Consider the following 27,636-nt stretch of genomic DNA (forward strand, 5'->3'; position numbering starts at 1 on the left):
AGGAGGCAAAGCATGTTAAGAGCACAGTAAATTCACACCTTAGTCCCCACAGCACTAAGTTCTCCATACAGAGAAGCACTAAATCCATTTGGCAAGCTACTACAGTAGCAAGCATGTAAGGGATTTACAACTTAAGCGGGGGTCTCTTAGGACTAACACTGTACTTTGAGCACGCAGCTATGTCAGCATAGCTGCTCAAGTCAAACCTTGCAGGGGAAATTGAGGATACTGCGACAGAATCTCTTCTGCGGATAACTCAAGTTATCTCTGAAGCTTAAGCTGCCCTGACAGAACAGAAACTGTCATCACAGCTGTACGCACTTCAAAAGTTCTGTCAACTTATTTTTGACAGCTAGGGGGCATGAATTTTATACCCTTGTTATGCTAGGCAAAGAAAGAGGAAAAAAGAATCTGCTTTTTTCTAGGATTTTTCATAGCTGTTACACTTAGTATAGCCAAGCACGTGTGATAGCTTGTAAACTAAATTTTCTTCTCTTTGCGTGAAGTTCTATAGTCTCAGAAGCTTTAAGAAGCCAAAACATTTCTCTCATTACATGGATCTTAATTCCTGGGTCACACATAGTCTTTTGAGGAAAAGTAGTCTGCAGGCCACTTCTGGTACTCCATTATTGTTTGACTACAGGAAGAAAGGGTGGTGAAGTTTTTATTTCTTAGATACTTGCTTAATTCTCGTTTAATCAAGGGACAGTTTTAACAAATCTCTAACATTAAGCACTTAACATTAAACGAAGCTCCATGTAGGACCACAGAGCTGCATCTTTTGTACCAGTCAGCATGAACTGACAGCTGGGTGCAGTCTTCTCTGTGTCTGAGGAGGCAGTGACACTTACCTGTAGCTTGCAAAGGAACACATGCATTCAAGAAGGGTGTGTTATTTCTTTCGCTACTTATTTATTAATAATTTCTATGTAGGTCAAACATCACCAGTCTCTAAAGGGGTCATTCCTGTCACTCCAAACTCACTCTCCACTGTCAACAGCTACATCAAGGCCAGGTATCTTACAAAGCAACTATGACAATCCATCAGAGTTAATCATCAAGTGAAAACTGCAAAAAGTACAATTAAGGAGAGGAAGTAAATTAATCCCTGAACATACTGCAGTATTTTCTCTCATTCTTCTCTTTCCCCTTGTTTAGATTTACCTATGTGTTTAGTGCTGAAGAAAGGAACACCAACTAGTACCACAGTTGCCCACCAATTTTTTTGCACATGAAAAATGTACTCCCCTGACTTCTGATTAAAATCCATTTTTTACAAAAAAGGACGACACTTCAGTCAGAGTATACCTATCTGTTCATGTTTTACCATCTTTCTCCCATATGTAAGACCAATAATGCTTAAAAATTAACCTAAATAACGTCAGCAATTAGAAGAGCATCAATGCTGATAAGCTATCATGATGTGTCTAACAAATGCTTCAAGCTGGTTGGTGACTTTTACAGCAGAACACAATTTCTTCCTCTTCTTTCTGTGCAACTTCTCTTTAAAACCTGCTAAAAATACTTATTATAGGGGCATTAGTTTATATACTTTACCTTAAGCTCTCTAAGATTAAACCAATGTCATCACTAACAATGACAGGCACTGTGTATTTGCATCTTAGTATGTTCACATTTCTAATTTCTGGGCATTTATAAATTGAATTTCTGTATGGTAGAAAACGAAAAAAAAAAAAAAACAACCTTCTTAAAATAATAAGGTGTGCTGCTTCTCTTGATTTCTCCAGTTATCATCAACTCCCAACTGGTCCATTCAATTATTCTAAATTAAAGTTATATCAGACATGAGACCTTTTCTTAGATCCAATCTAGCATTGCAAATGAAAGAAAAGTATCTATGGCAGCTGTACAGCATACCAGAGCTTCAGTCAGCCATAAGCATTCAAGAACCTCTGCCCTCCAAATTCACCAGAGACATACACAGTAGACAGTCTATAATATCAATGGGTGACTCAACAGCACACGCATCACAACTCCTTCAGAACTGAATTCCCTTGAGGGGAAAAACATGCTTTCACCATCAAGACTATTAACTTGGAGATATTTATTCCTATTCCCCTATATATACCTCCTCTCTTGCAGTTACACATGGTTAATGACTTAATTAAAATAATTGGTATGGGCCTACAGCTAAATTTTTTGTTTAATTTAGGAGGAATCTCTTACGGGATACTAAGTAAACATCTCCCACCACAATTTCAGATTCAGAAGACTGTTAATTAACTTCTCAACTTTCAGGCCTGTTCAGCTTGGTTTTCTATAAGCAATTATTAGGAGTTAAATACTAACTGACTAATACTAGAACTGATTCGCGAACACTTCTCTCTCATTAGGGTGGAGGAGTGAAGTAAATAGAACAAGTGAATGATTTCTGGAAATAGAAAAGACATTATACTGACACTGATTACATTAAATGTTTTTCTTCCCTTCCTTCAACTCAAAAGCTTCATATAGTTAAGCTTTTATGTCTATTTCATTTTGACTCATGTATCTAATTTGGCTAAGATTTATCTCGCATTGGTGTTGGCGAGGCATTTTGGGGAGAATATAAGGGTAGCAGGCTGTCCTACAGAGAACAGGTTTCCATTGGAACATCAGCTGAAATGAATGATCTGGCTTTCTAACTGACCTTTTTAAACACTCCATTTACTTTTGATTTGGACAGAAGTACAACGGAATTCACCTTTCCAGCATGAAAACTTTTGTTGGCTCCCTCCACGTTCACTAACCTGTTCAGCTTTCTGATGGAAGATAGAGGACATATCCAGTAGTGTGCTACGTTCATCCAAGGCTGCAGCAAATGCTTTCCATTCTTGCTCCAACTGACTAGCGATCTGTTTTATTTGCTGTGAAGCGTAATGACCAGACTCAACCAGGCGATTTGCCACTGACATGATGCGGTTTATGTTTACATACACATTCTGTGGAGAAGACGAAGGGAAAAATTAGTTTGCAGACCACTTAAATATGTAAGTATACTTCTATAAAATTATCCTTTAATACAGCAATGCTTAGTAGACTGGTTTTACTTGACAAATTTGTGCATGCCTGATTTTGGAATCCAGGTGTATACTGTAGCAGCCTATTGGTATCACTGGTAAGAGAGAAGGACAACTTGAAAAGACTAGGAAGTCTCAATGATTAGCTTAAAGTTATATTATGTGAAGACCCATTATTACAACAAAGAGGAAAAGGAAAAGCTGACCATAGATGTTCAAGTCAACAAGACACTTAGACACACACAATACAGGAAATTCAAAGTATCATCAGCATGCATTTGATCTCTCAATGGTATGTATATGGGGAACAACATTCTAAAAACATTTACATCAACTTCTGAAAGTACTTCTACTTTTAAAGTAACAAAACACAGAACTCTGAGTTCTAAAGAGTTCAACATTTTTAGGTATGATTTTCCTGCCACTGTACTGCCTCAGATCTTAACACTGAAAACTAGACAAATAAGGTCATTGACCAGTAAGATTCCCTAGCATACGAGCACTATTAAATAATGGCTCTTAGTCACTGTAATTTTCTTTCCTTCCAACTCACATATGCATTTTGACCTGAAGTATCTAAAAGCTGTTCTTGATTGTGTATGAACAAACAGTATTTTTCAAAGGAAGCAAATAAGTGTTTCCGATTTCTCCAAAGCCAGAAACAAAAATAGCTTCACTAACAAAAAGTTTCTAGGTAGCTCCTTCAGAGCTACACGTACACAGTGCTGGGTTGACACTTCTTTTAACAGGGCTGACTCTCATATACCTGGAAGAAAGTTCTTAGAATCACAGCACTGCTGAAGCTGGCCATCTCCTCTGGAGATCATCTAGTTCAAACACCTGCTCAAAGCAGAGTCAATCAGAGCAGGTTGCTCAGCGCCATGTCCAGTGGACTTTTGAAAATCTCCATAGATGGAGACAACATAATCTCTCTGGGCAACCTGCTCTCGTGTTTAATCATGGAAGGGAAGGGAAGGGGGAAGGGGGAAGGGAAGGGAAGGGGGAAGGGGGAAGGGGGAAGGGGGAAGGGGGAAGGGGGAAGGGGGAAGGGGGAAGGGAAGGGAAGGGGGGAAGGGGGAAGGGGGAAGGGGGGAAGGGGGAAGGGGGAAGGGGGGAAGGGGGAAGGGGGAAGGGGGGAAGGGGGAAGGGGGGAAGGGGGAAGGGGGGAAGGGGGAAGGGGGGAAGGGGGAAGGGAAGGGAAGGGGGAAGGGAAGGGAAGGGAAGGGAAGGGAAGGGAAGGGAAGCGGGAAGGGAAGGGAAGGGAAGGGAAGGGAAGCGGGAAGGGAAGGGAAGGGAAGCGGGAAGGGAAAGGAAGGGAAAGGAAGCGGGAAGGGAAGGGAAAGGAAGTGGGAAGGGAAGGGAAGGGAAGGGAAGCGGGAAGGGAAGGGAAGGGAAGCTTTTTACTTATGTTTAAAGGGAATTCATTGTATTTCAGCTTGTACTCATTGCCTCTTGTTCTGTCATTGGCTACCATGCTGAAAAGTCTGGTTCTGTGTTCTTTACTCCCTCTCATCAGGTATTTAAAAAACCTTCTGAGTATTCTCTTATCTCTGGAAACCAATCCCAGCTCTCTCAGATCTTCCTTGTCCACTAGATGCCTCAAACCCGTAATCATCTCTGTGGCCCTTTGCTGGACTTCATCATGGGTTGGTCAGCATGCTGGCAAAGATACTTTTGCTCCACATAGTCAGGTAGCAGCCTTGAAAGGGTCCCATGGTTGTAGAAGCCAAACCCTGCTGCAAACACCAGCTGTGTAACCAACTGTTGACCTGCAGCTGTTGACCTGCTCCTTCTCAAGTCCTACTTTCTCACCATCAGGATTGAGGAGAACAACATCTGGGCCCCCAAGCCCTTGACCATTGCCCCTAGAGCCAGGCAGTCACGTTCGATACTTTCCAGGTCACCCTGGCAGTATCACCGGTGCTCACATGGAAGAGCAGCAGGGGGTAATAGTCTGAGGGCTGGACAAGCTTTGTCATTCTTTCTGCAACATCCCAAATCCAAGTCCCCAGCAAGAAGCACACTTCCATAGACAGTAAGTCAGGTTTGCAGATGGGGTGCTCTGTCCCCTACAGTGAGAGCAACCCCCGTTGCTCTCACTCACCACTTCCTTTTGGTGCTCCTGTGCGGCTCAACCTCAGCCAGCACAGATGTTTCATTTGACACAGCTCCTGGCTCCTCGTCAGCTATGAGGTCAGTGAACCGATTCTACAGCTGCAAATCTTGAGGTGGAGCAGGAACCTTCCTCCCTGTGCCAGAAGCCATTACCATCCAACCTGTAACATCACGGGAACTCCCATTTCCCAAAATAACAGGCACAGACTCCGCCTGAGCCTCCCTTCAGTGCAATTAACAGCTTGGACTCTTCAAGCTGCAGAGTCATGGAAAAGATCTGGTCAATCTCTTACTATCTCTGATGCTCTGCAAGTCTGCTGACCTCCTCCTGCAGCTCCTTCACTTGGCAACACAGCTCCTTAATAACTGCACACCTCCCGTGAGCAAGGAAACCACCTCCGGCTGCCCCAGCCTTGGCAAGAGGCCGCAGGCACTCCCTGCAGCCTCAGACCTGCATCTTCCTTTTGGAGCTCCCACAGGATAGAGGCCCCTGTGGCACATCACCGCTGCTGAGGACATGGGTGCTGTTCTGAGCACAGTTGCTGGTCCTTTCTGTGATCTGCAGTGCGAATTGCAGTTGGCTGCTTCCGTTAACAACTCATTGTTGCCTATATCCTAAAAATTTACACGAGCCCAAACTGCCAAACACTATCAGAAACAATGGTTGGGCAGGAAAAGAAATCATTATCTCAACATTCTTTAAGGAAATGTTTTCCCTCCTGTCTGTGCAGTGCTTTCTGAAATTCCAGTAGGCAAGAAGCGGCACAGAGCAGTTAGCTACTTGTCAGCAGCCGCACCGCAACTTGCCCTGGTCAAGGGTTGGGTAACACAGCATCATGAGCCAAGGGAGACAGAACAATGCAGACAAGAACCAACTGCAACAACTCTCAGTAAAGGCCACAAATCAACAATGACAGAGGAACAAAACCCAAAATTTCTTGAAAACTGTATTGTTATTGTACTGCGGATAGATTTGTTGGGCAGCTTGTGCTGAAATCTACATTTACTCCTACCAGTAAAAGAGGTCGGGGGAGCACTGGACTGGGGACACCCAACACCACGTAGACCGAGGTGGAACCACTACTTGCTGGCACTGAGCTGCTGCCCGGGGCCTGACACAGACTGGCAGGAGCGAGTGTCGCAGTTCCCGCAGGCTTCACTCTGCTGACTGAGTGGTAATTGGCACGGGTCTCTGTTAGTTGTATGGGTATGTGTACATATGCAAGGGTGGGCATAAAGTTCTCCTGGCAGCTTGTACCTCAGTTGGTCCACTTAAACTAGACGCAGAAGTGTTACGTTGTCTTTCTTCCCTGCACAATACTACCTTTTCATTGCTATCTCTCATGCCTATGCTTTCCTCTTAAGCACACCTGAACAACCATAGGAGAACAGAACTGTTATTTCCAACAAATTGTAGAAGACTTGAGAGCACTTGCACCTGTTAAAGTGTAAGTAGCATAAATGCTAGACTGCTAAATGAATCCAGAAAACCAGGACATGGACAACGGCATGACAAAACGTGTCAAAAGAGAATAGCATGAAGACTGTATTAGACTGCTTGAACTACCTATGTATTGTAATAAAAGAATTTTGGAAATTCTGGGATGTTGGTTCGATATGAGGGACAGGGCACCAAAAATAGGTAGCTAAGTACATCAAAACCAAGCTGTGGTTAAAATGCATTCAGCTTCCCGTGGCAATCTGGCTTCACAAACGTGGAATACCCCCTGTAGTAGTATGAATATGAATTAATCTACTGACAGTTGAACACTTTCCAAGCTATGCATACCACGTTCCTTTCCTCAAAAAATCATGTAATAATCTCAACAACTTTTTCTGCTATCATATCCTGTACTAACTGACATATCTACTAAACATTTAAATTCCAGTATTTCAGAATGCAATGATCCAGAAGAGCCAGATTTAGTTAACGAGGAAAAAGAACTTCAAACAGCAATTCACTACAATTGGAATGTCCAACTAATCCTTGAAGATTTACAAATATTATTCCATTGTCTAAAGGGACAGGCAGGTTTATTGTCCTTATTATATAACAAATACAAATTTTGTGCACTGCTTCAGCAGCACCATTCCAAGCAATCTTCCACTCATTCCTTTGGTTCCAGGAACTGACTTGTTGTTATTCATTGTGCGGATTTACATCCTCATTTCAGCTAAAGAAACAACAGCTATCAGGTAGTAACTGTTAAAGACTTTTTTAGACATCTTATTTATATCATGTGAATCTGCACAAGGCAACTGCAGCTTCTAAATACTCACCAGCTGTCTAAAAAGCAAAATGCTAAAGCAGTACTTCATTTCATTCATTGTATTACACATGACCAACGTAGCAAAACTAAAAAGGGAACATCTCAACTTACAGCATTACAGTGTGTATAGTAAGTACATTAATGTATGTGGTACAATTATTTTCTCTCACAATACCCTTTAGCCAGAAGCTGAAAAGACACCTTATAATATCTGGAAAGCTCCTCAGCACAGAGTTATTCCCTACAAGGCGACACGATTAGTAGCCTACCACAAGCTGCAGTGCACTGTCATTCTTTGCTGCATGCCTGAAAAGCGAGTACACTGAAAAATATAGGTGACAGCCTGCCAGCTTGACTGAACTTCGATTGTACTTAATACAAAACATAGCTGGCAGATGCCCTGAAGGCTTTATTTTATTTCCTGATTTTCCTAGACCCATTTATAAAATGTTTGTTTAGTGCTAAGATTCCTAACACGATTTTTCCGACACAAAGAATATTAAGCATCCAGCATTAAAAAGAACCACCCCAGTGACATGGCCCATAAGCATCATAACTGGCATCTCTATAATATACTGCAGTGAGTTATAAGCTAATCATCTGCAATGAAAATATTTTAGCACTGTTCTAGCAATGGAATTTCCAATTCATCTGCCACTTCACCACAGAAGTGGCAACTAAGGTGAGGTATAGCATTAATGTATGAAGTAACACCCACTTTAATGATTTAAATGTTTTGTAAACCCCCCTCTTCTATACTCTCTCTTGCAGCAACAGTAAAGGGAGCTGCAGAACAAGCACAAGTCACTTTGTCTCTTGCCTTGAACAAAAATAAAATCAGCAACACACAGACTACAATTGAGGAAATAGTTAACGCGTTCTTCAGCTATGTGGTTCCTTAAAATATTCTCAGGTAACTATTTAAATGTTGCTATCACTATTGTAACAAGTTAAATATAATTTCATCCCACTCTAATTTTTTTCAAATTTTTCATCTCGCTTTCCTGTATTTTTCATGGTAGACCCAGTGAAACTAAGACTATAGTCTACCACCACCACCATTTTTTCTCCTTTGCTTTTCACTTATTTTCACTGTCTCACAGTAAACACCCATGCCTTCATCCTGCCCTTAAAGCTGCGTCATTCTTCATCTGGATGCTCCCCATCACATCATTAAGTACAGTGATCTAAACCAGACCTAGCTCTCTAGGAGGACCGACTGAAACAAGGCAATTTCTTTAGAAACCTTACGTTCAGCACCTCCAGTAATTATTAAAAGTGAAACAAGGTTTGCTCCTTTGCAGTAGCATCTTTAGCAGCTCTATTTCTTCAGTTCATGATCCACTGACATGAACATACCTGAAGGTGAACATACCCTTTCTGTTAAGGATTTTAGATTGGTTGGACAGTTGAAAGACTTCTTGTTAAACGTCTAAGTATTTTTACTGAAAGCCCTGCCTAAACAAGCTATTAGTTGAAAAAACAATTAAACTGGGGTTTAAATTTGTTTTAAAACAAATTTTAAAATTGGGCTTATGTGGCAAGGTTTTGGTAGTGAGGGGCTGCAGGGGTGACCTCTATGAGCAGAGCCCAGCAGCTGCCCCATGTCAGATCAGAGCCAGCTCCCGCCGGCTCCAAAAGCAACCTGCTGCTGGCCAGAGCCGAGACAGGGAGCAATGCTGGGTGGGCCTCTGGGAGAGCAAATTTAAGGAAGGGAAAAAAAACTGCTGCACCACAAAGGCTGGGAGAATGAGCAGTGAGAAACAGCCCTGCAGCCCCCAAGGTCAGTGCAGGAGGTGCTCCAGGCACGCAGCAGCAGTTCCCCTGCGGCCTGTGGAGAGGCCCCTGGCGGAGCAGGCTGTCCCCTGCAGCCCATGGGTCCCACACGGAGCAGATCTCCACGCTGCAGCCCGTGGAGGAGCCCCCGGTGGAGCAGGTGGATGTGGCCTGGAGAAGGCTGCGGCCCATGGAGAGCCCCCGCAGGAGCAGGCCCCGGGCCGGAGCTGCAGCCCGTGGAGAGGAGCCCACGCAGGAGCAGGGAGAGCAACCACGAAGGAGCGGCAGAGACAGAGTGTTAGGGACTGACCACAGCCCCCATTCCCCGTTCCCTTGTGCCACTCAGGGGGATGACACAGAAGAGGGTGGATGGGTGGAACGTGGTTTTAGTTTCTCAGTGCTCTAGCCTGCTAGTAATAGGTAAGAAATTATATTAATCTGCCTATGCTGAGTCTGTTTTGCCCATGATGCTAATTGTTGAGTGACCTCCCTGTCCTTATCTCAACCCTTGAGCCCTTTCCATCGTATTTTCTCCCCTTTTCCCTTTGAGGAGGAGGAGTGAGAGAGCAGCTGTGGTGGAGCTCAGCTGCCCAGCTGGGTAAAACCACCACGTAACAAAAATTGCACAATTCACAACCTACGGTTTTGGTCTTGTGTGCTGAAGTCTCAGAGGACTCAGGGGAGTTTAGAATTCACATGGTGCTTAAGTGTATCTTAAATGACAACTCTGGGTGGTTACAAAATATATTTTAAATAAAAGGAATCAAGAGCGAAAAATATCAGTAGTACAAACTGTCAGCTAAGTTGATTTTACCTCACTTGACCTTCTTAATGTTTTCATTTTTACCAGTCCCTGTGGCTGGACTCGAGCAAGCCAAGGCAAGTATGTCATCCTTGAAACTTTTAATTCTGTAATCCCAGCAAGATTCAAGTGTTATGTTCATACTTCTATTTCAAGCTCCTCACGCTCTGACCGCTCTGTCACTTTCTTTTTGAGTGAAATTAATTATTTGATTGCCACCTTGATAAAGCGGTCTAGTGTATGCTAACAGCCTGTTCTGGGAACAGTATTAATCAACTTACCAATATGCTTACAGTTGACACAGTAACAGGACTTTATGGATTAAGGCTAATAAACATCGGTTCCACTGATGGTCCTATCAGCACCCTGAGACAAGAAGTAGTCACAGCACACCCTCGACAGTAGGCAGTCAACCTTCTCCAAGGAAAGCTTCTTTTTGATTACATTGCTTTCCAATGATTTTGGCCCTCACCTAGGCAGCGAGGGGCACATTTAAGCTTTAATGAAAGCAAGGTGCTTTGATCTAGTGAGAAAAGTAGCAGAAAATACACAGATAACATCATCTTCCTCACAACATCATCTTCAATCACCCATATTTCACATGATGGCTTTAGCTTCCCTTGTGTCACAGAAGACTTGCAGAAAATAGCAAGAAATAAGAGTGGACACAGTATCAGTCCATCCTACTCTTCCATGCACGGCTGACTAATAGTACAATCATAGCATAAATTCTGCATTTTAAAAACTAGACAGATTTTTTCTTTTTATTTACAACTCCTGTAACTTATTTGCAAGTTTCTACCTTAAAAGGTAGTAAAAATTTGTTTTGAGAAGTGAGGCTTTGGTTTAGTCATCTGAAGAGGAACTTGAAATTAAAACTGAGTATTGCTTAGCTCACATAAATCTCAAGACTTGACAACAGCAATTTGTTGTTGCTGAAAGCAGGTCTTTTAAATGATAGTGAAAAAACATAGAATCATTAAGGTTGAAAAAGACATCCAAGATCATCAACCACCGCCCTACCACCAATGTCACCCACTAAACCATGTCCCTAAGCACCAGGTCCAACCTTTCCTTGAACACCCCAGGGACCACCCACACCTGTGGGACCACACTCCACCACCTCCCTGGGCAACCCTTTCCAATGCCTGACTGCTCTTTCTAAGAAGAAATTTCACCTAATTTCCATCCTGAACATATTCAGCTTGAGAGGCGAGAATCACTGAGATACTGTTTTTCCCCACAGTTAGGGAAGATGGGAACTACTTGCCCTGTAAAGAAACAATCTTGACCCTTATCAGTGCACAGCTTCTTGATTTCAGTAATGGGAGGTTACATACCTACCTACAGCTGAACATGTGAACTGTATTTCAGACAGCATCCTTTCCAGCCACATCAATGTGTGTGTGTTAAGTAACGGTAACAAAATATATTTCCATCTTTGATGCGCATCACTGCACCTATGCAGCTTTTCCCTAGGAGAGTTTCATTGCAATAAGAACCAGCCTGCACGTTAAGCTTAAGACTTTAGTGAACTTACTCGTATGCACCTTGAAGTGCAACCACATGTGTCTATCACATACTAAATATGCAGGATGCCTAGATGTATCACTTGAGAACGAAGCTGCTGGAAGTGCAGTTAAATTTCCTCCCCCAATATATTCTTCACCTCTTTGTTTTTACATTTGGTTTAAACTTCCAGCTACTTTGTGCTGTAATATTGAAAACTGGGTTCTAAAAATGGCAGAAAGCCATTATAAGGAAAAAAGAAAAAAATCAGCAAATCTTCTTTATCCTTGATGTAGCCAACTCTTTTTGATAACAGGAACTAAGTAGTTTTCACAATGGTTTACAACCAGGTGGCTCATTTCAGACTGGAAGACCAGATTAAAGTTTTGGCATCTCACCCAAAGGCTGATACTTTCTCACCCGAGCTCGGCAGAAGCAGCTGCAGAACTTGCCCTCCTGCACCTCTCGGAAAGCCAAGCTGCTACTTGGGAAGGAAGGGGAGATAGGAGAGCCAGCTATTGATGGAGGGTAGCACCTGCTGCAAAGGGAACATGTGCCCTGCAGCAATCACAATGTGTTAAGAAAAGCAGCTGCAACATCAATTATCAGGGTTAAGCTGTGAGCAAGTGCAAGAGGTATTTAGCTGCTTGGGCAGCATTTATCCTTTGAACAGCCCTTCCCTGCCTAAAGTGAGCCTAAAGAAACTGCCTAGAAAGCAAGATCTATCAGGGTCCAATTAGGGCCACAATGAAAAGCGTTCAAAATCTCCTGCATATAATAATACTTAGTTGCCACTCCTCCTTCCTCCATGCTGTCCAATTGAATAAATTTACATTGCTGTAGATGTGTTAGAAGTTAAATTCCATCTCTAGTGCTAAAGCACTCATTAAGAGATCTTAAATCAGCTCTGATTACTGAAGAGTTACACTGACTGCAGCAGCAAACAAAACAGTAGCTTGGTTAGCACAGAACGCATCTGAAGAGAGGTCAGGGAGAAACTGAACGTGCTTTGCAGGAGTTAAGATTGCCTGACATTTTTCCAGTTAAAAACACAAGAATGGCCTGCCAAAATTCAATGAGCTCGTGTCATTTTTTCAAGTCATATTCAGCATAATTTTCCCCCATACTATACATGTTCAATTTTGGCTATTTAACCAAATAAAACAGAAAACCTGAACGCTCTTGAAATCAAAACCCAGGGCTAATCGTTTTCTCATTCTACGGGAAAGAACCACTTCATGGGGACTATGCTTGCCCCAGATTTAAACTGCTCCTTACATACTTCAAGAAATCATTGTGAGAGATGAGAAAAAGTCCTGTGTAATTAACACACTTGACTATTACAGGCAAAACAGAGATTAACAGCAAAAGATTAAGAACAGGAGGGATTATGCTACATCACTCAAGTGCTTCCTAGTGTTGCTATCATCTAAACAGTATGGAGGTTTTTCTTGTTTGTTTGTTTTTTAAAGACAAAGACAATGAAGGAGAAGAAAACAAGACACCTGATTTGAAGAAAAAATCACAGTAACTAACATCAGGAGAGGATAACAGAACGAGAAAAATTTAACCTGTACAGTATGAGCCCAAGAACAGCTTGGAAGGATATCCAATATTACCAAATTTCAAAAGTCATCTCATGTCAGTGACGCCTACTGTCCTCCTCTGAGTGCCTTTCTGCTGCATTTTATGTGCAGAGCAATGAACAGCAGTAATTAGTTATTCCATGAAGCAGCAAATCTCTATGCCCGAAGAGTGGACCTGTACCTTCCAAACCTAAAGGTCAAAGTTACTTCCATGCATGATGTTACATAACTTCAGTACAATGTTCTGCAACGTTCACTTTATTCTTGGCAAAAAGTAAATCATTGCTTTTATTTGTTAAAAACGCTTTCGCAATGATAGCTGAGTTGCAGAAGAAAGTTTACTTCCCTACTGCTGTCTCCTACTGCCTTAACTTGGTCAGAACTAGACACAAGAGCTGCCTTACTATCCCTTTAATGATTTTAGCAAGACAAATAACCAAGGGTAGTTTACTTTGACATGCTTTCTTTCCACAGTTAGTAGTCCTGTCCTACAAAAACACCCTCTTGCAAGAGCTGATTGTTTCAACCATACTTTAATTCAATTCCCATCCTTGGACTGCCAAGGATGTTAATTTCTAACAAGAGTTGTAGTGTTCTTCTTCCATTGAGCTGACAGACAGGGACTGGATTTAGGCCCAGGCTCCCGAAGTTACTTACACACCTCCAACCCTCCTAGTGAAAAAGAATCAAAATATTCTTGAGAATTTAGTCCCCATGTCCAAACAGGGCATTCATGAAACTGATAACAAGCAGCTTTCACTCACTGCAGGTTACAAACTGAATTCTTAATTGCAGATCAAGATAATATTTGACAAGAAAAATACTTGCTTTAGCTCCATGCCACTGTGTCAGAAATGAGAAGTGTGTGCTCTTATAAATAAATAAATAAATAAAGGAAAATTACTACACTGGGCTCAGCTATTGATAAGCACTTCCCAAAACTTTTTGTACCTGAGATGCAATCTTTTCTGAAGATCCTGAGCTTTTTTTTTTTTTATCGTATTACATATGATTCCTTGAAATTTCCTAAAAGATGCAAAACTGTACTCAAACACATATCCCAGGTTCTAAAAGTTTGGATGCATGTATTTTAGACATTCCAAGGTTGCACTGAATATTGCCAATGGTCCAAATAATTCAGTTGCTCAATCACAGTACCTCTGTACTTGGCCATCTTTTATTTTCTTCTTTTGTTGTACAACTTCACTGCTCAAATACAATTTCTACTAGTTGTAATAGAAGGAATGATTTGTGTGTGTGATTTATGAATTCTACCTTAACAAAGAGCAAATGTCAGCATTGTGACGTGAGGCCCATTCTTACCATACAGTTCATGGCAAAGTGATTGTGCTGTGTCTGAAGTTCCATAGCGTGGGGATGACTGGTTCCGATCTCTGTGTAGCTGTTTAGAAACAGACCTTTGTTGTGTGTGATCCAGTCAAACATCTGCAAGGAAATATTAAGGAAAAAAAATCACTGATTTGTTGTGGAAGAAATCACATGCAAGTAACATGAGAGATCTGTGACAAAGACAACAGAAAGAGCTGCCATTAAAATTGACACGGATTGTCTTTCCCCTGTAAGTAAGTTACTGTACATTTTTAAGAAATCAGTACTGAAATCTGACTTTTCGGACCAACATCCTCAGCTGTTGAACCTTTTCCTTAGGTATTTATCTCAAGCTACAGTAAAGTCAACTTCATTACTACAAAGCCATAGTAAACAAACAGACTTGGAGCACAGCCCTGTGTTACAAAGCTTATACATTCTTTAGCGTCAGCATTTTGTGATGTCAGCAGTTTAGTAATTTAAAATGAGAATGTGTCAAATCATGGAAATTAAGTGTTTCAGTAAGTTTCATATTTTTAGCTCACAACTTTATGGCAGATTTGAAAACAACTTTTCTACTGCTAAGCCAATTAAAAAAAAAAAAATACTTGAGCAGTGTTACATATTACCTTCTTCCAGAAAAAAATTAGGAATAAACTTCGAAGATGTGTAAAAACAAACAAAAAAGTAATAATATTCAAACAAAGTTTAGGAAAGGTCTTATCTAACAATGGCCGTTACTAAAGGTACAATAGGTATGTTAACAGTGGCACTGGAAAACAAAGTTTTCAAAGACCAAGCAGCTCAGCAAAAGACCAAGTTTTACAGTTTTACACAGTGGTCTTGAAATCTTTGCTGTATTTCAACTCGAAAGACCCACCTACACTCTGGGTTAGCTTACAAAGATATTTCTGAAAGAAATGGCTACAAAGAGTAGTAAGAACTCATTTAAAGATCTTTTAAAGTACACAGGCTAACAGAGCAATGTTATCAGATCCAGTATTCCAGCCACGTACATGAAAAATCAAACTATAAGTAGATAACAGTATGGTAAGAACTGCAAACAAACAAAAAGTTTTAAGAGTTTAGACAATTGAGACAGATGATCACACACACCTAAAATTTTCGGTTTCTTGTCTACAATACATTGAAGATGTAGATTAAGACAAGGGCCTTAACCAAAAAGTGGCTGGGATACCACATAAACCACCTTTTGAATCTTTTTCTAGTGGTTGATGTGGGAATAAAGTTCCAAGAACACTGGCTGCTGTCAGCCTCCTTTTGAGGTGCCTCATACTTGCTGCTATTTTGAAAGATGGATGCATGAATCTAATACAGATTCTTGGATTCAGGAGCCTAGGAAACACAGATATGAGCTTATACAATCACATCGCAGGATAGAGATCAATTCCATAGGCTCACATATTTGACAAGGAGTTTCTTAAAGCCCAAGTTATGTATGCAACTTTTAGATGAGTAAATGAAGAACAATACCACTTGAGCATCATCAAAAGATATTTTGTTAACGGTCTAATTAAGTGGCTGAATGGTTGCTAAAAAGCATTTCGGGCCTGAAAGAACAGTTTTAGATCATTGGCTTATTATTTCCTAAATAATTTTATGACTCTAAATTCACGTGACCGGATTTTTTTTCAACTCCTCACATGCCCCTACTATTTTCAGCTACACTCAGTAAACACTCGCTTTAAATGGTACCAAAGTTTCTTTTTTAAACACAGCAGAAAACATTAAGAGTCCTGTTGTGAAAGTTCCTGAGCAGAAATGTCCAGGGGACAGGAAAGTACAGGGGAAGAAAACTGAGGAAGACAGAGGAAGGAGAAGTATTTTATCTGCTTGCTCTGTTTTCCCAGACATCTGCTTATGACCACTACTGGAGAGCAAGACACTAGTTTAACATAGACGTTTGGTCTCACCCAGTTCAGACATTCTTATGTTAAATATTGTAAGAAATCTGACAAAGACCATACTTACCACTTGACTGGATAGTCTAGTTACTTCTCCCAGAGAAAAACTCCCCATCCTTCCTTAAAGCTATTTGTTCCATGGTAGCAAGTTAGCAATTGCAAAACAATTCTATACGAAAATAGATCTTATTTGAGCTCATCTAACAGTGCACTGCCTGCTATGGTGGTTCTTCAAATTTCATGTCAATCAAGAGCTTTATCATTCAAAGAGACTGGTTAACCCGAAACACTCTGAAATCAGTCAGTCCCCTGTTAATGACATATGACTGTCAAAAAAGATATGTCAGTTTTTAGCCTGGGACCTTAAATCTGGCATCAATGAAGCAGTTTGCCATGTCAACCTCTTCAGACTTTGTCAGCTACCTGCCACTCAGATCCCAAGGGTCACTCACAAGGAGACTGATGCAATCCTTAATCATCTGTATTTATAAAGCATACAGCATCCATCTTCATCTGATGCCTGAAAAAGCTTCTGTCTGGAGCAAAGCTTAAAAGCTTTTAAAGCAAAAGCTGTAAAGTTGCTACCACCTAAATTTTTCTTCAATGAAAGTTACCTGTGTTCTTTACAGCTTGGAATTACTGCTCCATCCACTCTACTCCAGAAGACTAAGATTCAGTATCAATAAAAAAATCCCTTACTTCTCATTAAAAGCCTAGCGACTAACTTAGAGTTTTGTCTTTAGAAGACAAACTTTACTATTTGTAATTATCCTTGGTACTCTTTTCAAGTCAGTCAGTCGTTGTTCGTTAATTGCAGTGCCCCTTTGTCCTCCCCTCCCCAATCCCCTACCTTTTCAGCATCCTGCTCGAACAGCCTGAGCTGAAAACATTGGTCCAATTTCAATTTCCGCACATGCCACATCTGATGCAGATGCTGCCGCGTTGAGTGCAGCCTGTCCAGCATGGTGGATACTTTGGGTAAAAGGTTCTGTAAGTCTGCATTCCCTGACCCAGAGTTCTTTTTGGGGAAGCTATCACTGCTCTGTATTCGCTGGAGCAGCTTTTGTCCTTCCACATCAAGGTCCTCAATAGGAGCCTTAATGACTTTCTTTTTTAATTGTGAATGCTCCTCTATCATATTGCGAGCACCTTCCAGGTCCTGAGGCATTTCCTTTTTCGACAATATATCTTGCAGTTCCTCCAGTCTGGACAGCATATGGGTTGCATTGCTAATGTAGTCCTCAAAGGCAACTCTGATTTCTATCCACTCCTCATGGTTGTACTCCAAACAGCCATCGAATTCTGGGGTTAGCTGAGAAGGATCAACTACTTTGGTAAGGCCTTCCAGAGACACCATATTTGTCTAAAGCAATAAAAACAAAAATAAAAAAATACTGTTAGTGAAATGAATTTGAAATTTTCTTACAAGTTTTTGTTTCTCTGTCTAAAAAGTTGATCGTGACTTATTAAGTCCACGTGACTTAACTTTGCTTATGCATTTCTTTTCCAATGCCAATTCTGATGAGCCTCCTGTCTTGCAGGTATTTCCACTCAGTCAGAGAAATTTTATTTCTTTCTTACCCCACTACGCTGAAGGAAAAAAAAAAAGAGCAACCACTCTTCTGGCTACTGTTTTGATTAGTTTTTGACTTGGATATTGTGAGCAGCAGCAGGATAGCAGCAAGGTTTATTTGGCTGCTTTCATCTGCATGGAACAGTGGTGACAGAATGATTACCACAGTACAGACCAAGACAAAATAAAGATGAAAACTAACACTTCACCATGAGGGGTAAAACCCTAAGTCCATCTCTTTCATGCTCAGAAAAAGTATGTATGACTATGTGCACAATTATCTAGTTTAAGCTTATGAAATAAACTACATTTCTTCTAGAACAACTGGCCCCATCTACCCCTCTCTTACCCAGAACATAATTTGAGACTGCTCAAGATGCTGGTCAGTACTGAGCACACTTAAACCATGAAATAAATATAAATTCATATACGATAGGGGAAATTACCTCAAACTCAAACTTAGAGCTGCCAAAGTTAGTCCTCTGTTTCTGCCAGAAGTTGTCTGGCTTGATTATCAGTGCAACATGAATACAGCATGGGAAGGATTCCTGTAAAATCTTCAGCAGAGGCTTTATGGAGTCCCATTTTGACCCACGCATATCTACAATGACGGTGAATCCCCTTTTACATACTTCCTCACTGCAGAAGAAAGGAGAAAATGTTACCAAGCAAGCATTACAAATTTGAACACAGCACTTTTACTGCAACACGCTGCCTAATGAATGTGCTCTCTCCAGCTAACAATCCCATCCCTAGGGCATCACTGTTGACTATCTGATGCATACAGCAGTTCTCATGAAGGCAGTGCAAAACCTCTCAGGAAGCTTGCTGTCATCCCACTGCCAAACTCCTGGTGGGGGATAGCTTTAAACTTGTTGCTGATTAGATAATCTGCCTTCACCTCCTCTTTCATTTTCCCTGCTTATATTCACATGAATATAAACCAGAATTCAGTCCTCTCCCCTTCACCCAACACATACATTACACTCACCGTTTACAGAAGCACCAAAATGTAATTAATTTACAAATGACTCCGTAGCACACACGCACACTTTACTGACGACAATGTTCATGTTTTTCTAATGATTGAGGGGATCCTCTAGAAGACAGAAGTTGGTATGCTGTTCTTACCTACTGCTTCTAAAACTTTTTTAAACTCAGATCTTGTTTCATATTTCCTGAGAGTTAAAAAATGTTAGTTTGCAGAGGGAAAACCTTCACTGACAATTACTTCTGTAATGGGATCAATCTGTGGATAGCTAATGGATAAGAAAGCATTTTATGGCTGTGAAGAAAACCACACTAACCTATTTCTACAAAATTTGATCTCAATTTTGCTGTCCAAAAGTTAGCAGACCTTATACAAAAATTTCCTGGCAACTTTTCTGAAAACGTCAGATTTCATTTCTTTTCTTCATTACTTATTGTACACTTAGTACTTGCTGCTGATCAAAAGCAGCAATCACCACCAACACCGGGAATTTTGATGTTGTTCCAAGAGAACCTACTACAAGACCTTGTTAACATGGAAGGGGAAAATATTTCAAAACTGAGTCATAACCAATGGACTATTAAGAGGAACCAAATGTCCACTGTTTAAGTACATTAGTCACTTACAGGGATGTGACTAACGTAAACGGAATTCCGGAGTTCATGTGTTAAGGTTTTTAGAGAGTCCAGGAAGTAAGGATGCTTCATTGGCAGTATTAGGATAAAGATAAATTATGACCAACTCTGGAGGGCAGAAGAGCTTCTGAAAGGAGTTGTAATACAGGTTTCCTTAGGAGAGTAGCTTTTTGAAGTTAGTTTAAAACAGAAAAAGTTTTAAAAAGGAGTTTATCAAGATAAATGCTGGCTCTCTCACCAACCCAAAGGTGGGCACACAATTAAAAAGACAAAATCAAACATTGTTTTGAAACTAAGACACACCCATTATTGAAAGGCTGCACGTTGTATGAGAGCTGCTCAGCCCATCCCTATCCAACCACACAAACTGGCTACTGCATAAGGAAGACTGCTCGCCACTAATTCACAAGGCATACATCTACTAGGATGCATGAAGCAGCTGCTCACCACGTGATGCAGATGTGTCCTCCACTCATGTGGCCCCACCAGCTGACAAAAGACAAATTCCTTTTGGCTAAGGATCAAAACAATAAAAACTGTTCTGAGAGGCTTTGGTCAGCCAAGGTCCTCTGTTTGGTAAACTTGAACTACACGAATACCTGGTCCAGTCAGTGCTGATGACTTAAACTTAGTAAAAATTTTAAATCAGATAAATTGTTAAACTAGTGCAATTCAGAGATGGACTACTGCCTTAACTGTTTTGATCCCTTGCCAAAAAACTGATACTTCTGAATCTTCAGCTATGTAGGATAACTGTACTGCAATCATTTGTTGACAAACTAGCTGTTGGGGCTATTTGCACCAGTTGAGAAAACCCAAGACTTCTCAATTAAGGAGTTACATGACCAGTCCCCTAAAACATGATGTGTATGAAAATCAGTCTAGCTTTTAATAAAGCTCCCTTTATCCTCAAATCTTTGCCATGTTTGCAGAGATATAAAATCCTGTACCAAAGTTTCTATTTTAAATCTATTGATACTAGATTAACATACTCCTTTTGCCAGAATACAACTGTATTTTGCCAGATTATCTCCACAAAACTCTCTAGGGCCTATTTTGATGCATATTTAGCTATTAACTTCTCTAGTAACTTGAAGATCTAGAGGTCCAGAATACATCTCAAACATTCAAATGTGAAATTAAATGATTTCAAAGGTAAAAATCTCAAGACTTCTTCCCCTCTCCCTCCTCTATCTCCCCAAATCTCCCAGTTTAATCAAAAATAAAGAAAAAATACTAAACATTCCTAAGCTTAAAAGTGAAGTAAATACCAGAAAAATTGAATTACCAACAATTACCCATAAGGAAAGCCATAAACGCTCTCAACTAGACTTTTTGAAGGTTTGGCTTTCTTTGTTTGCTTTGTTTTGGGCAGTTGTCTTTCTTTGCTTAATGAGAACACTTATGTCAATCTGAAACTGATATCTGATTACATAAGATGCAAGGAAGAGTGCACACAAATTAACACCTTACAGAAATGTGGAAAAAAAATACATTCAGGCATGTTGTCCTGGAGATTTTGACAACTGCTCCTGCAGGTTACATGCAAACAAATTCAAGCACGGTTGGAGTTGCTCTAGTCTGTACCAAATGTTGGCAGAATCTGAGACAAACCTACAATCAGTGTCTTAAGCTCATTTTTCTCCTTAGTTCTACTACTCAAGAACAAAGTTCTATCTGAACAATTTTTTTTACTATTTCTTTTAATATATATATATATAATATATATTCATATACATGCACACATACAAGCATTAGATTTGGTGATTAGTTTAAATAACACATTGTAATACATAGTTTAATTTTTTTAAAGTAGTAACAGTAGTTTCACAGATCTCTCCACAGGTTTATCTGAGACCTGTACAAGCAAATTTTACATACATTTCTCCTGGTTATTCTTAAGTTACAGTGTCCTGATTCAACACGTCCGACACAAATAACAGTTTGGAACGTTGTGCTGACCCCGGTCCACACAAGATATACTGTGAATGACGACCAGCATGTTTCTAATTGTTGATGTACTGAAAGCCTTTGAGTTGTATTCACAAATTTTCAACGATGACAGCTATGTAGCATGGCAGTACTATTTCCAAGACAAACTACTTCCAGCTAAAGCACGCCAGATATTCTGCCAAGAGCCTTCCTTCTACAGGGCAGAGTAACTATTTAGGCCTTTTCAAAAAACCAGTCTGAAAACAGTAACTGACAGAACTTGGTACGGATTTGCTCATTTTCTTTAACCACTCAGTCTCCTAGCGTGTAAGTATACTGAAATATATTCCAGTTGTTTTGTTGCACAGCACCAGAGCTTATCAAGGCTTATCATCACTTACCTAGGAATACAAGCTAGGTAAGAAATTAGTCTCCTAAGGTCTTCCTGCCGTATTCTATCATGATTACTACGAGCTGGAAACGTTAGGATGGGGCCTCCACGCTTATCTCTGCCACCTGAAAAACAAAACATGTCAAAAACAAATCAACACATCTTAACACTATTCTTGTTTGCAAAAGTAGTCTTCATAATGCTTTTGGAAAACCTAATTCCTACACTTGAATAAATAACCACTAAAAGATTTCAAGTTAAATGCTAACACTGTCATTTAGAGACCAGCTTAAAATTGCATTTTGGGATTATCAATGAGTAGATTGCCACAATTCCTACAATGAGGAAATACCTGTCAAAAAAAAAAAAAAGTGAAACAAAGACTAATTACAATTACATATTACAATCACATTCAAGTTTGATGGGCAGTCTGACATCTCTAGCATTGGTGCTTTGTTACATATTTATTTTTGGAATCAGCAGTTATACAGATGAAATTTAATTGTAGAGTTATGCTACTTTGCTGGCAAGCATTTAGACAATATTCAGTGTTAATTTCATTACTAGCACCACGTTTAGGCATATAGTATACCAGAAGAACATGAGTACTATCACGTCGTTTTACCCTGTTGTGATGTGCAGATTCTGAATGGTCGGTTTATAGTTTTTAATTGTTAGCAATGCAAATGAAGGAAGTTCTGAATCCACTCAATTCAAAAGGTTTAAAAAAAACTTACGTGGCTCCACTTAAATGTATACTTAAAATGAAATTTTATATTCAATGCCTTGTTAACGGATACAAAATGTTACTTTTAGTAAATATTAGTTTCAAGTCAGTAGCCTATCTTTATCAATGCTTGTACAATAGCAGTCATTCCTACAAGCTGAATTTCACATACATGTTCTCAACCACAGATGCACGGACTATTTTCTCCTGTCCTGTGGAAATGTAGAGAAACACCATTCAGTATTCCTGAGTGATTTCTCATTGTAAATCAGCTCCCCATTGTTATTAAACAGAGTTTTTATTAAACAGAGTTTAAAAAAAATCCTTTAAAAAGACAGACAAAAAGTAAGCGAATAAATTCAGCCACTTAAGAATCCACCAGTATCCTCCCCAGAGCACTCTGCGTGCGCTTGCTGGAGATCCCAAGCCTAGCTGCCGAGGTCTCCAGAAAGCACCTCCACTGGACACGTTCCCCACAAGGCACCCGTCGAAACTCAGACAAGGGAAAAGCAGCTTTGGATTTCTGTCAAGCTGCAATGCCAGAAACCTAGACGTAAAAGGGAATTCATCTTATGTTCTATGACCCTCTTAAATGGGATGAGAGAGTAAAAACAACTCTTCTTCTAAAGAGAGAGGGGTAAGTCTAGCTTTGACCAGCCCAGTCCGTTTGCCAAGCAGAGCACATTGAGGATTTCGCATAGCAAGAGACAGAACGAAGACAGGACAAAAGCTACAGAGAAAGGCAGTATAAATGATCAGACCAGGAGCCTAACAGCCTCTGCTCAGCTCCACAATGACCAGTGGGCTTCAAAGCTAACAAACTTAGCTCAAAGTCTGCTGCAGCCCTTAATGCTCGCTCTCCTCAGCTACAGATCTAAAAGATTTGTTACAGCTAGAAAATATTACTAATTCCAACGCCACAGAAAAAGTGGGGTTGATTGCTTAAAGTGAAAATTCTTCCTTCAAAGCAACAGCTAGCAGTGAAGAGCACACACTGAATCTTCTTAACACTCTCCAAGTGTTTTACACAAATGCCTTGTTATACAAAGTCATCTCAGATCGTTCTCCAGGCCTTTCCCACAGATCAACTATTTTATCATGTTATTTTCCAGCATGGCAGAAGAAAGAAATGTATACTTTTAATGTCTTTTGGATGCCTCTGCAATTGACTCCCACCTCCACACGTACATCACAGAGGAAATAAGTTTTTAAAGTACACTGCATAAATTTCTGATAAATTATATCCCAAAATTTTTGTACATTGCAGACAAAATTTGTCATGCAAATTTCAGGTCTAGCTGAGCATCGAAGAAATTAATAATAGCCTTGATTTTTGGCAAAACAAGTTTCACTGTCCAGTCTTGAACCAGATGCTAAGATTCTAAGTATTAAGCAAAGAAGTCCCTAAGGCTTTAGATACAACTAATATCTTTTTCATCTACTAAACACAAAGGTTTTTTCATCCTTACGCCTGGAGAGCCAAAACATAGGCCTTTTCCAATAAATAACTCTGGTTTCCTTTCTGCCTAATGCTCCTGTGTCATACACAGTTAAAAGTAACAATGTATGAGGCATCAGGTGGGAATTTCCTGTCTCACAATAGCTTTTCTTCAACTCAACTCCCTTATTTGTCCTGGTTTAACAAAAACCATATTAAGCTACTGCTTTCATCAGTCAGGCTTCCATTTTTACCCTTTTCTTTTATACAAAACCCTCATGCTACTGAGATAGAGTATCTCTGTTTATACCCAGATGTGTCATATGAGTAGCCGATCAACTCACATGAGTCAGCCAACATGAATCACTTCTGTCTAGTGCACATCGCAAAGAGCAGTCTTGTCAACGGTCTCCAGAAGGCACCAGAATCAAACAGGCTGAGCAACGCAGTTTTTGTTCAGGAAATACCTTTTTACCCAGTCTCAAAATACTTAGGTAAAGCTAAGCAGTAAGCTTTTATGGAGAGGGAGGTGCTGGTCTCTTCTCCCTGGTCACCAATGACAGGACGCATGGGAATGGCACCACACTGCTCCAGGGGTGGTTCAGACTGGACATGAGGAAAAATGTCTTCACCGTGAGGGTGCTCAAACACTGGCACCGGCTTCCTAGAGGGGTGGTTGGTGCCCCGTGCATGTCAGTGTTCAAGGGATGTTTGAATAATGCCCCCTCGTTTATATGCTTCAACTTTCGGTTAGCCCTGAAGTGACCAAGCAGTTGCACTCGATCTTTGTAGGTCCTTTCCCACTGAACTACTCTAAATTAAATGTATGGCATGTTTGAAATTTGGGACAAGTTATCTAGAACTGTTTCTATCATACGAAACCAAGATAACTGCACCTTTTAAGAAAATGCTCCCCTTGCTTAAGTATGTGTGGAGATGTAAGAGTGTCTGTACTCGACAGGCTTCAGTTTAAACGACAGATTTTATCCCTGAATCCATCTTTACTTCATGGTAACAAGTCAAGAAGGCTTTTCTGTTTCAGACGAGATGCCCAATACGCCAGTAGGTTATTGCCCAGTTAGGTGTAAGTCAGTTCAAGGAAGTCTTTTCTTTCCCTCTCAATCCACTTTTCTGGAAAACTGCTCTGTTGGCAATATTACAAGAACAAGGGATTCAGAGGGAAGATGCACCCCAGCATTTGCATTCTACACTCACCATGACAGCAAAATAATCCAGTTATTTTGCTACTTTGTCCGGTAGAAGATAAAGCCTTCCAGCCCGTGAGTGATGTCAGGACAGCTATTTCCAATAAAGAATTACTCCAGTATCAGTATGTACACAACTGAGGCTAGTTTGGGGAGCTTTTTGACTTTGCAGTTATCAACCTACATACGGCAAGATGCACGCCACAACACTTGACAGAAATATTTGTTCTGCACCTCCCTGCCTCCTGCCCTAGCACAAACTACCTGCAGATCTGTTCCAGATTTGAATTCTCGTTCAGAGACTACGTCTCCTTCTCACACCGTCACCTCAGTCATTAACTTTACCCTTCTTTAGCAGTTTGAGCATCGCAGATATGCTAACATACTTTAAGATACAAACAGAGCCCACAGATTTTAACAAGTCCAGATGAGTAACCACATTGTAGTCCTCATTTGTACATTGTTTATTGTGAAGCATTTAGTTTAAAATTCTTTAAAAATAGACAAACAACAACCCACTTAACCTGGCCTGTGCCACAAATAACTGAGACAAGGTGGCATAATTCTATCTAAATATATCGTCAGATGTGCTAGACTATGAAAACACACTTTTTTTTTTATTTATTTACAAAAACACATCATTAACAGATCAATAAAAGGGGCTAAACTGGATTGCAACAATGGAGAAGAAACCAAGAGTGAATTACATCAGACCTACTGCGGTTTGTGGTAGAGAAAAAGCAATGACAAACAGTCTTTTCAAAAGTGATGAAGTGCTCAGACTGTGCAAAGAGAAAGAAAGAAAGAATGCTGAGTAGGCATGTAAAACGTATCCACTTGAAAACAAATGGGAGGAATAAACGGAAAGACTGAAACAAAGCAATACAGAATTACAGCCTAACTCAGCCTGAAGAGGCACCTATTGGAGGCAGAAAGGGAAAGTCTCAAATACAGCTTAACTGCAATATAGTACAGTTGGGAGTAAAAATGGTAACTCAGGGGAAGGTATCTGAAATCAAGTCCTTTAACTCTTAATGCACTAAGATTTCTGATTCAGACAAAACATATTTCAAGAATGACTTCGGAAATACCTATGGTCGAAACAGTCTGCTGCTCAAATCAGGAGCAATGTAGGCAGAAATGCTGCAGTGGGTTCCCAAAATCCTGGTGGAGCTGGGAGTCTCCAAGTTTCCAGCAACGACTTCAGATTCAGACCTCTTATTTCAAGATAAGCTGCTCTCAGAAAGTACTCATTAAAGCCATCATTGTATAAAAATCAGCATCCTTAGTATTCTAAGAACACAAAGATGACTATACTGCCATACAGTCCATTCTTATTCATTTAACTTAGAGAAGGCTGGCCTCAGTTGAGAAAGGCAGACAGACAAAAGACAGGGGACATGAACCAAGAATCAAAAGCACTCTTTTTTTTCTTCAGATGGTGCTATTTATGTGACTTTCCTGCTCTACAAAAGAGACACATTTCTTTGCACTATTGATTGTCATACTTTATTTCTCCTTATGAAGGTACTTGAGAATCTACTCTGAACATGTCGCAACAACTCTACCAGAGCTCCAACACAAAATTAGAGAAAAAAATACAGAAACCATAGTGATGTTTGTGGATATCTTAGCTTTAATGGGAGTATTACAGGTTTTAGTAAAGACAGCTTAGTTATCTTTAGATAGTTTTAGTAAAGATACTTGCAATAGCCTTTTTCCTACTTTACTAGTTATTGTATTTAAAAATATTAATACCCAGTACTAAAGCAAAAGCTGTACTTTTGAGGAAAACAAAGGATGCACGCTGAAAGCCTCTGTAAGTCAGCAAGTAGTCCAATGGGTCTCATGTACCTTTGTGTTCCCAGACAGAAGGCTGGACAGTTCTTATTCCAAAATGGTTAAACCCGAGCATTGGTGTTACTTTTGTTTGTTTGCTGGGGGGAATGGAGGGGAAGATGTCAATCATTTCCATTATTAATATATCTCATTTCAATGAGAACCACTTGCAATGGAAATGTGAAACTATGGATTTTGGCAGAGCAGCTCCAGCCAGCCTCACTGTCCCCAGCTGCTTGCTCCATTCTTCTGTCAGAAGTTACTACCTTCACACGGGCTCACTGGCAACCATTTCTGCCTACACCACATCTCCTCTGGTTCACAATCCATCATCTCCACTTAAATTCATCTTCAGCTTTCATTTGGCCTTCTGTACTTTTACCGAATTAGTGCCTTTTGAGAAGGCCATAATGTTAAAAACTCACATTAGAGAAAACCTATCATCTTTCAGTGCCCTCCTATGGGGTCTAAACTAAGCTCTTGACAATCTAGAAATTCAAAAGTCTTGGAATGGAAACAGATTAAAGTTTTCACAAAGTGCCATAAAGCAGGGACAAAACAGAAGGGCAATGA

General features: G+C 40.3%; 1 protein-coding gene across 2 annotated transcripts in view; it reads right to left on the reverse strand.

Moving 5' to 3' along the window:
- The window catches only part of TRIO (trio Rho guanine nucleotide exchange factor), a 248,134-nt gene that overhangs the window by 150,750 nt on the left and 69,748 nt on the right, over positions 1-27,636 (reverse strand). For both annotated transcript variants that reach the window (XM_066992554.1, XM_066992555.1), the window contains exons 3-7: positions 21,865-21,979; positions 18,352-18,544; positions 17,183-17,695; positions 14,402-14,524; positions 2,751-2,942 (exon numbers count right to left, since the gene is read on the reverse strand). In XM_066992554.1, the coding sequence (XP_066848655.1) occupies positions 2,751-2,942; positions 14,402-14,524; positions 17,183-17,695; positions 18,352-18,544; positions 21,865-21,979 (1,136 nt within the window). The remainder of the gene's footprint in view (positions 1-2,750; positions 2,943-14,401; positions 14,525-17,182; positions 17,696-18,351; positions 18,545-21,864; positions 21,980-27,636) is intronic.

Source organism: Anser cygnoides, chromosome 2, assembly GCF_040182565.1.
Source record: "Anser cygnoides isolate HZ-2024a breed goose chromosome 2, Taihu_goose_T2T_genome, whole genome shotgun sequence".
Lineage (NCBI taxonomy): Eukaryota > Metazoa > Chordata > Aves > Anseriformes > Anatidae > Anser > Anser cygnoides.